Genomic DNA, 10,967 nt, shown 5'->3' with positions numbered 1-10,967 from the left:
TAGTTTACTTGCTCAGGACTTCTAACAACACTACCTAGTTTGCAATCAATGCCAATATGGCCAAATACACCACAAAATTCACAAAAAGGAGATGCAGAAGAAGAAGAAGAAGAGATGACACTAACATTTATTTTTTGAAATTTTTGGGTTAATGCATCAATCTTAAAGGCAAGGTGATCATAGTTAGAGACTTCATACATACCTGCCTCCTTTTTGGAGGGTGAAGAATTAGTGATGGCTCTCTCGTCGGTCCATTTGTAGTGATTTTGAGCCATGTCTTCAATCAAGGCGTATGCTTCTGTGTAATTCTTGTTCATTAAAGCTCCACCTGCAGCTGCATCAACATAAATTTTTGTGGTATACAAAAGACCATTATAAAAAGTGTGAATAATAAGCCAATTCTTTAAACCATGATGGGGACAAAGTCTAAGCATTTCTTTGAAACGCTCCCACGCATCGTAAAGAGATTCTCCATCTTTTTGAGTGAATTGTGTGATTCGATTTCTTAATTGAACAGTTTTAGAATATGGAAAGAATCGGGCAAGAAAAATTTGCTTCATTTGATGCCATGAAGTGATAGAACCAAATTCCAATGAATGAAACCAAGCACTAGCCCTACCCCCTAAGGAAAAAGGAAAGAGGTGCAGCCTTACGGCCTCTTGATTTGCATTCAAGGTTCCACTGAGTCTTAAAAAAGTTGAAATATGAAAATTCGGATCCTCAGTGGGTGATCCGAAAAATTGATTTTGCTGCACTAAGTGAATAAGTGCAGGTTCTATTTCAAAATTGTCCTCAACCGTTGGGTACACAATAGCATCGTATGACTCATTTGAAGATGGGATTGCATACTCTTTGAGAGTGTGTTCCTTAGCCATATCTTTATTATTTTATGCTTCCCAAGAAGTTAAAGGCAAAAGAAGAAATAGAAAAAGAAAGAAAGAAAGAAGAAAAATAAAAAAAAGGAAAGAATATTTTATTAGATTTTTTATTATAGAGAGAGAGAGAGATATATTTTTTTTTAGTTAAAGGTAGAAAAATAAAAAAAAGGAAGAAAAAAGGAAATAATATATTTTATATATATATAATATATATATTTTTTTGGTCTAATCGTTAAAAAAAATTAATCAAATTGCAATAACTCCCCGGCAACGGCGCCAAAAACTTGATAGAACCAAACCGCAAGTGCACGGTCTATCGAAGTAATAGTAGTAAAAGAGTATCGTTCCGCTAGGGAGTTGTTAAATTCAATTAACCTTTAAAGAATGATTAGAGGAGAAGAAAGTTTAGTAAAAAAGGGGGTTTGATTGCTGAAGGTAAATAACAATAATAATAAAGAGCCTTGGGATTATTGGTTTGTCATAATAACAAATCTTTCACTAGTCAAGACTTTAACTTCTAATTCTATGGTTTACACCGTAATTTCTTAAGACCGGTTTCCCTTTAGCCCCTCACCTTTCCGATGAAAGTCCGGTGAGAGTTTACTTCTAGTAACCAAGCATATTTCGCTGACTTGATTACTAGAAGATGCTTATAAGGATTGAAACTTCTTGTGTCTCAATAATTGCAAAGACTATTTCGCTGCCTTTGCAATTATTGTCTAGATTCACTTGTTCCAACATCAAAGCTCCGCTCTCGCTTTATGAATTGATGTTTGGGATGATGGATTAACAATTATCAAACCCTCCACTTTCGCTTCTACAGTTTGATAATTGTTAATTCATGTTAAAACGGTGAATCTAAATTAGAAATTACGATTACATAGAATTAGGGTTAAAGCTTGGTTCGTTAGGATTATGTCATTAGACTTTTCCAACAATTCCAAGACAAAGAAGTCTACTCACTCATGTTCATCATAGACATGGGGGAAGAAGAGAGAAAACAATAAATTGCGAGAAAGAAATAAAAGAAAGGAACTTTATTGAAATAATGATACTGAAATATTCTAAGCAAAGGTGAATGTTTATGGTGGAGAGCTACTCTATTTATAGGTTTACAATTGACTTAGAAACTAAGCTACTATAAGGGCAAAACAGTAAAGCTGCAACGGAGTAACTTGGGCTTGAAGAAAAGCAGCAAAAGTTGGCCTGGAGGGTGGCACGGCCGTGCCACATGTTGGCACTGGCCATGCCAAGGTTCTGACTTGGTGGGAATATATTTTTGTCCCGTATCTTCGTATTTTCGCACTGTATTTGCTCCAGTCCTCTTTCTTTTGCTCCAAGACACCTTCCACCTTATATTCGTTCTTAAAATATAATAAAAAGCAATTTAAAGTAAAATATTCAAAAAGGAAATAAATATGCAATAAAATAAAATCAAATCTATTTAAAACTAATCTAAATAATGCAATAAAATAGACTAATTAATGACTCATCAGTTACCACTATGAGATATCTTATATCCACTCAATCGACCTGATGCTTCTGACAAGCATTCTTTTCGAATTTAGATATAGAAAGTTGCTAGGAAATGGTTGCTCGAAATTATACAGTTTTTCTTATTCCTAAGAACAATTCTTAATTTTGCACCAATTCAAAAACTCCTTTCTGAAGATTTTGTTCTTCATAAGAACATTTAACAGTATAATGAAAATGTATATGCCGAAGAAATTCTAAATACAAAAAATAAATAAAATAAATGTATCAATATATAAAAACATAATTAATTAGGTCTTTAATTAAATATGCTCCCACTATTTTACTCAAATCAAATGATCTTCAATGATTTGATTCGGAAAATCCTGTTGGAAGATTTTCTAGTGGATTGAAATCCTTATTTCACCTTGCTTTAAGTCAACCGGGGTTGTCTTAAAGCATAGAAACATTTAGGTAGGAACATTTCCAATTGTATCCTATACAACTTTCAAATAAATTGGGTGAATAACTCTTACTCAAGTCTATCATATAGACATTTCCCAATTATAGCTTCTAAATTTATTCTAATCTTATTAAAATTAATTTAGTTAAGTTAAACCCAAAAGAATAACACTTCATGGAGGCAAAACCCACATATTCGATATTAGTCTTGAAGGGTGTTAAACTTTTGGAAAGCATTAAACCTACACATTTCGATATTAGTCTTGAAGTGTGTTAAACTTTTGAAAACAATTTACTTCATATTCTATTTGAAGGATTTTATTTAGTTTAATCTCATTGACATGTGTATCTCATACACGCGTCTTTAAAGATGCATGACATTCATGCTCATAGAAAGCAAATATATAAAACATTTAAAACATACATGCTAACATACATCTAAAACATGTTAAGCATATATCTTATACATGCGCTAACTAAACATACATTTCATGCATCACATACATAAAATAATAAATTAGGTAGTATGGTTATGACCTCCTAACGCGTAAGAATTAAATAAATTATTTTATTACAATATTTCTTTAACCCACGAGCAAGCTTCAAAAGTTTCTCCATTTGAATCATCTTTTGGCGTCGTCTTCTCTTCAACTTGAGCAATTACATTGTTTAACTCTTTAAATAAAATAAATCACGACATGCAAGTCGTATTTAAATACAATAAAATAAATCACAACACGCAGGCTGTATTTAAAATAAAATAAATTTTTTTGAGAGAAAATAGCTTATAGCTTTTCTTTATTAATCAATGTCAAAATACAAAGAGGTGTACATCATTAAAAACTTGGGGACTAGCTAAGAATAAAGCCTCTCTAGCAAGAGTATGAGCGACCTCATTCGCTTATCTCCGATTAAACTCCACCTTAGAGTTTTCGAAATAAACATTGCGGCATCTTTTGCATTCCTCCAATATTGCTCCAAATTCAGAAACATTGTTGCTGCCTTTGTTAAAATAATCTACAACTAACTTCGCATCCATCTCAAAATCTATATTTGTAAGTTGTAGTTCGTGTACCCATTGAATTGCATAGAGCAGACCCAATGCTTCCCCAATCTCCGGCCTACATATGGGATTAGACCACATCATCTTTGCCTTCCTGAAATTACCAGCAGCATCCCGTATACACAGCCCAAAACCAACACGATTTAAATCTTCCGAAAAAGCCGCGTCAATGTTGCATTTTAGCCTACCATGTTGCGGTTTTGTACACTTGATCTGTGATGACAGCAAGCTTGCTGCTCTTGCAGAATGCATATTTACATCAGCTTGCTGCCCAGCCATATGTCCAGCTGCACTACACTTCTGCTTCCTCATATTTGCTTCTCTCCACTCAACTAACATCTGTTGTGCTCGAGCAGAAATAGCCTGGCATGTTTCTATTCGAAGATTCCGACTCTTCCATAAACTCCATAAATTCATCGCAACTGTTCGGATTTCTCCTTCGTTAATTCTTCGAGTAGAGCAAAGATGATTTCAGCCGCTGTGTTATGATTAAAATAAAATAAATAAACGCGAAAATAAACTAAGGTCATAACCATGTACCATACCTTATAATTAATTAATTAATAACAAATAATGGTGAACACTTTTTCACTATTATTTATTCTCTACTAATAAAAAGCATATAGTGTACGGTACACTTTTCAACTAAATTGAATTCAAATAAAGTAAATCAATTGCCTCTGAATCTATGATTCACGAAATATCAGGCAATATATGATCCATCCCAACTGATTTTGCTATGTGCCAATCTTTCAAAATATCATGTATTTAATTGACAATATAATAGGAGCAAACAGATGTATGTTTGTTATTTGGACCACAATATTCGTAACAAAACTTTTGCAATCACATATTTGCAAAACTAACATGTTATATCCTTTTAAAACAATTTTAAAATTAATACCACGTGTGAAAATTGATTTTGTTACCTATGATGAGCATCACATAAGGGGACATTGTTTTTGAATTATACTGATTCAGTTTTAAATTAATAATTACAAATCAATGCATTATTCAATCCCATTGAACAACCTGATCTCTTTTGAATTAATTCAAAACCAGTATATTATCTCATTCCAAATTAACATGACCGAAAATTAATTTGTAAAACTCAGCAATGGAATATATCACCGTAAATTAATTGTAAAACATTTGTAACGGTAACAAACCCAAAATTAGGTCTGAAACAAATTAAATTACGGTATCTGTGATAGTGTGGGATCGCAATTGAAACAAATTAAAATTGCGGTTATGTGATATCTAATATCACAGTTATATTCACAAGTCACAGAACTGGGATGAACGATTTGCATAGCAAAACATGTGAAACTCCTTTCACAAATAATAAGCAATATAATTTAATAATTGCTACCATGATGTCAACACATAGAGATACAAGCGTAAGGACAAATTGGCAACGATATCATACACAGAATCAAACAATATGACTTTGTACATTTAATCAAACAGATGCACACATCCTGGTTATATCATCATATAAACATAAACATGCATCAAAAGGATTTGAATATAATGATTTAAGCTTTGATACCTGTTGAAATTTGGGGTCTAACTCATCCTTACAAAACTGGCTTGTAAGGTGAGGATCGCCTCCTCTGCGTAAACTCTTATCAAGAGTCTTATCTATCCGATGTGGGACTTGGGTTTTTCCCAATACACCCCCGTCATGCCCAGCACTCTTTGGGCTTGGTGCGTGAATCGGTAGGTGGCCCTTGAATTCGACAAGCTCTGATACCATGTTGAAATTTGGGGCCTAACTCATCCTTACAAAACTGGCTTGTAAGGTGAGGATCGCCTCCTCTATGTAAACTTTTATCAAGAGTCTTATCTATCTGATGTGGGACTTGAGTTTTCCCCCAATAATACCACTGAAGGGATTTATAGAGGGGGTTTTTCAAAATTTTAATCCTCTTTGCGGAAGAAATCCCATTGAAACGGATCTTGAGTAAATCATTAATCACAAATCAAACAGAAACTTAAACAGTTTAAGATTCATGTGTTTACCCCTTGAAGAGCAGAACCTTTGTAGCAGAAATCTTTCTGATCACGAGCAAAGCAAAGCAAAGCAGCGATGCCTCTACTCAGTCCACACGAACAGAACTTCTCTGATGACCGGTGCTAGCCAATTCCAACGGAGATTCAGAGAAAACAAAGTTTAGAGAGCGGCGGCTAGGGTTTCACAACATTTGTGAATTAGGTTAAGCGTTCAAAAAAAAGTCTGTAATGCTTCCGCACAAGGGTTCTATTTATAGAATCACTTGTGTGGTCAGCAAGACAAGCACTTAAGTACACCATACCTTACGGTGGACCGTGTTTTTCTATTTTTCTTAAATTAAATAATAAATCATATTTAATTATTTAATTACTAATAAGTCCTACTTATTATTTTATAAATAAGTCTCACTTATTATTTTATAAATAAGTCTTACTTATTTATTTCTCTCATCTATCTGTCCTTTGTGTGTGACCCTATATGTTCCCGTAACGTTGACAATAATATTAAATCACATATTTAATATTATAAACAGTGAGCGGTATCTAGCAATACTTCACTGCTACCCAAGTGACGAGAATGTCATGTGATCTAACGAAACCTTTTTCATAATAATGTTTGTGTGTATAATTACCCTTTTCCCCTCATGTCTATATTGAACACAAGGAATAGTATGTCATCCTTGTCCAGTTCAATATTGGGCCCGTAGACATTTCTCCTGTTATGTAGGAGGGGCAAATTCCATCTAGGTCACTTATGTCCCTCCGCATGATTCGTGGAGTACCCATCAACCAATTTATAGTCATCTTGTTACAGACAACGTTTGAATGGTGACAAAGCACTCGACTCCAAAATCTAGGGTACATAGTGGTTTCAAGTCAAAGGGTGGAATACACCACTATCACTATGAGAATATCTTATGACATTTTTCATAACTTTTACTATGTAGTATTCTCTTGGTGGGTCAATCCAATATAAATATTACTCCTAATATTTATATCTATGTGTAGACTTGATAACTCTTTATCCATGATCTGTGAGATGTGATCATCAGTCTATCCACATAATAGTCTCTATGCTTTAATGATATCCCACTTCTCAATAAAGCTTGACTACGGATACTTTAAGAATAGTTTCCTTATGTTTAACGGGGTCTCACAATTAGGTTATACTTAATGTTCCATTAAACAGACTAACTATTCTAGGGACTTTATTATTTTGAAACAAAACAAAATCAATAAAGAAATGTCTTATTATTCATATATTTACAATATATATTTATATCAATATCATGATACAAAGCCAAACCCAATCAATAAAGATTGGCTATTAGGGCTTACTCCAACAGTGTTGATAGATAGTTAATGAGGTTATGGATTTGGCAAAGCGGGCAAAGAGGAAGTGTTTGATCTTAAAGGTAGATTTTGAACAAGCCTATGATTCGGTGGATTAGGGGTTTTTGGAGTATATGATGAGAAGATTAAGGTTGAGTGATAAGTCAGTTAGTTGGATTAAGGGTTGTGTGTTTGGAGGAAATATGTATATTCTTTTTAATAGGAGTCCAACATAAGAGATAAATGTGCAAAGAGGTCTAAAGAAAAGTGACCTACTCGCTCCTTTTTAGTTTCTTTTGGTGGTCGAAGGATTTGCTGGTTTGATGTCCAATGTGGTTAATTGTAATTTGTTTAAGGGTTTTGAAGTTAAGAGCGGAGGGATGGTTATTTCGCATTTACGATATGCAGACGACACTCTTTGTATTGGAGAATCAATGGTGGATAATCTTTGGATGTTGAAAGCCATCTTGAGGGGTTTTAAAATGGCATCAGGGTTGAAGGTAAATTTCCACAAAAGATTGTTAATAGGTGTAAATGTCTCGATGGAGTTTATCGAAGTGGCTTTTGTAGATAAGGTACCATTCCTTTCAAGTATTTGGGGTTACCCGTGGGAGCTAATCCAAAGAAGGTTTCAACGTGGGAGCCTATGTTAGAGCAATTGAGTGGAAGGCTAAACGCTTGGGGAAATAAATATGTGAGTCTAGGGGGAAGAATTGTCCTCTTAAACTCCATATTGAATGTTGTACCGATCTTCTATTTATCTTTCTTGAAGATTCCGATAAAAGTGTTAAAGATGGTCATCCGTATCCAAAGAGAGTTTCTATGGGGAGGGTTTAGAGGAGGTTGTAATAAGTGTTGGGTTAAATGGAGAAAGGTGTGCGAACCTAGAGGTAAAGGTGGTGAATATGAGTCTTTTAGCAAAATGGAAATGGCGTTTACTTCAAGAGGACAATTCCCTTTGGAAGTCTGTTTGCTAGAAAAGCATGTTGGGAGTATTAGTGGGTTGGCGCCGGCGGATGGATTTAGGTGGCCAGGTTCACATCGAAGTCGTGGAGGGATTTGATGAATCTTGAGGGGAATGCGGGTGATAATTGGTTCACAAATAGGGTGGTGCGTAAGGTGGGAAATTTGAGGAACACTAGTTTTGGAAGGATAGGTGGAGGGGGGATACACCGTTGTGTGAGGTGTTTCCTCGTCTATTCACTATCTCAACCCAAAAGGATGCTAAGGTGGGGGATTTGTTGTTGACTCAATAAGGCATCCGGAGTTGGAACTTGATTTGGAGGAGATAACCATTTGCTTAGGAGGAAGATTTAGTCGATAATTTATTGGATATGTTGGAATGGGTGGTTCGGGGGTTTGAAGAGGATATGTGGGTGTGGATTCCGGCGGATGAGGGAAGCTTTTCGGTGCGGTCTTTGTATAAAGTGTTGGAAAAGGCTTTACTTCTTGACGAAAAACTACTGATGTTAGAGGGAGGAGTTTTTATAAGTATTTGGAAAAGTCCGGCACCATCTAAAGTGGTTGCTTTCTCTTGGACCGCAATACTTGATCGTATTCCAACCCGGTCGAATCTTAGGAGGCGTCATATGTTGGACCCAGGGGAGTTTATCATGTGTGTTTTGTGTGGAGAAAGGGAGGAGACAACCACTCATCTACTTTTGCATTGTGAGGTATCTTCTAAGATTTGGCGCGCCATCCTGAATTGGTTTGAAATCAATTTCATCACTCCACATAATTTGTTTGCTCATTTTGAATATTGGAGTGGGGGGCGAATTCTAAAAAACTCAAAAAAGGAGCTTGATTGATTTGGCATGCATCGATACGGGCAATATGGAAGGAAAGAAATGCGAGGATTTTTAAAATCAAACTAAGGATTTTGATGACATTGTGGAGGGTATAAAATTGGAGTCTTGATTTTGGGTGTTGAGTAGGTTGAAGGTTGCTTCATTCCCTTTTTATGAATGGACTTGGAATCCTATAGAATGCCTTAACCGTGTATGACACTTAGCCTCATTTTTTTGGCTCTGGCAGTTTTGTTCCAGGGGCTTTTTTTGCATTTTCTTAGTCTGTTCTTTTCCTTTTTGTGCTACTGTTGGCATCAGCTTGGTATAGCATGTCTTGGCCCCATTGTAATTTTCTTGTCATTTTGCACTTCTGGTGCGTGGTTGTTAATGATTATGCTGCTTCAAAGGTTAAATTGGGTCTCATAAGTTTTCTCGTGAACTAAAATAAGTGTTCATTATACTACATATGTCCCTAAATATAGGACCATTTTGTCAAAATCATGGGAATTAAGAAAGTTGGTAGTTGTATTAAATTTGTATATAATTACTATTGTTTTTACAAATTTATTCCTTAAAAGAGAGAGTTAGTTTATGTTTTCAACATATTATTTATTGTTGATGATAAAAAAGATGCAAAATAAATAAGAGTATGTTGGTAAAGAAATAATTAATGTAATTGAAAATATCAAAGGAATCTTATAAAAAGGGACAATTTTTTTAAAAAAGAGTCTTTTTTTTTTTGACAAGTTAAAAAAGAGTCTTATAATTAGAGACGTAGGTAGTATATAGTATTAATTGAAGGGTACAGTTGAAAAGAAAAAATTATTATTACATTGAAAATTAAAAGTGACAGTCATTTTGAAACAATTTTTTGGCTAAAACGACACTCGTTTTGAAACGGATCGAGTAGTATTTAATAAATAGTTATGTATATTCTATTATGCTAATAAATACTCCCTCCGTTTCAAAATGAGTGTCGCTTTAGCCAAAAAAAATTGTTTCAAAATGAATGTCACTTTCGGTTTTCAATGCAATAATAACTTTTTTTTTAATTGTACTCTTCAATTAATACTATGTTACACTACTTCCAAAGTATTATTTTTTCTTTAATGAAAAACAAACCAATAGTTGATTAGGATAATTTGGTAAAATTGCTATGACATTTGACTACTTTATTCCATTCCTTAATCTGTGTGCAATTGGCTAAAGCGACACTCATTTTAAAAAGGAGGGAGTATATATATATATATATATAGTCGTTGAGATTTAAACCTCAAACCTTGCATATATTATGCATTGTTCCTACCAACTATGTTAAGCTCACGATGACAAATACTTATATGATTTGAAATAAAACGAATTGGATTCACCGAATATATTTTTGAATTTTAAAATGTTAAAATGAACGTCACTTTCGGTTTACAATGCAATAATAACTTTTTCTTTTCAATTGTACCCTTCAATTAATACTATATACATTACTTCCAAAATATTATTTTTTCTTTAATGAAAAAGAAACCAATAGTTAATTAGGATAATTTGATAAAATAACATCTCTCTTTCTTTTAATTAATGCACTTCTTAATATGTGTGTAAAAACTTTAAACGACACTCATTTTAAAACAGAGAGAGTAGTATTTATTTAATTTCGGTTGACCAGATTTTGAAAATATTTAAAACTAAATATATTTTTTTGACTTTTATTTGTCTTATATAAATTAATTTCATCAATGAAAAACACTCATTTCAAAACAAAAAGAAATTAAAGGAAAATGGTAATTTTTCGAAATAGTACGTCACTACTAGTATGAACTGAGTTACTAACAAAAAACCAAGAATATTAATGGTGATTTAATTTGTTTCTGACTACATTCATTGACTCATTTTGACTCTGAGAATTCCTTAAAAAAAACGTACTGCATTATAATGCCTATAAATTAAGAACCCTAAGTAACG

At 33.8% G+C, this 10,967-nt stretch overlaps 1 protein-coding gene and 1 non-coding gene across 2 annotated transcripts; one reads left to right on the top strand and one right to left on the bottom strand.

Annotated features, from left to right (window-relative positions):
* The first annotated feature begins 405 nt into the window (after positions 1-405).
* Positions 406-512, top strand: LOC146955387 (small nucleolar RNA R71). The gene has a single exon (XR_015025174.1). It is a non-coding gene; the product is annotated as a small nucleolar RNA R71 (small nucleolar RNA).
* A 3,202-nt stretch (positions 513-3,714) lies between these two features.
* LOC146955386 (uncharacterized) lies at positions 3,715-4,293 on the bottom strand. Its single transcript, XM_085748316.1, has one exon. The coding sequence runs from the start codon at positions 4,291-4,293 to the stop codon at positions 3,715-3,717; it is 579 nt and encodes a 192-aa protein (XP_085604442.1).
* Between the last annotated feature and the right edge of the window lie 6,674 nt (positions 4,294-10,967).

This window comes from Medicago sativa, chromosome 1, assembly GCF_051527215.1.
Source record: "Medicago sativa cultivar Bolivia chromosome 1, Bolivia_mono, whole genome shotgun sequence".
Classification (NCBI taxonomy): domain Eukaryota; kingdom Viridiplantae; phylum Streptophyta; class Magnoliopsida; order Fabales; family Fabaceae; genus Medicago; species Medicago sativa.
Note: the sequence above shows the minus strand (reverse complement) of the source record. Positions and strands in the feature narration are given on the sequence as shown.

What these genes read in the sequence shown, in the direction of transcription:
- LOC146955386 (XM_085748316.1), bottom strand. Translation starts at nt 4,293, where the DNA reads ATGAATTTATGGAGTTTATGGAAGAGTCGGAATCTTCGAATAGAAACA.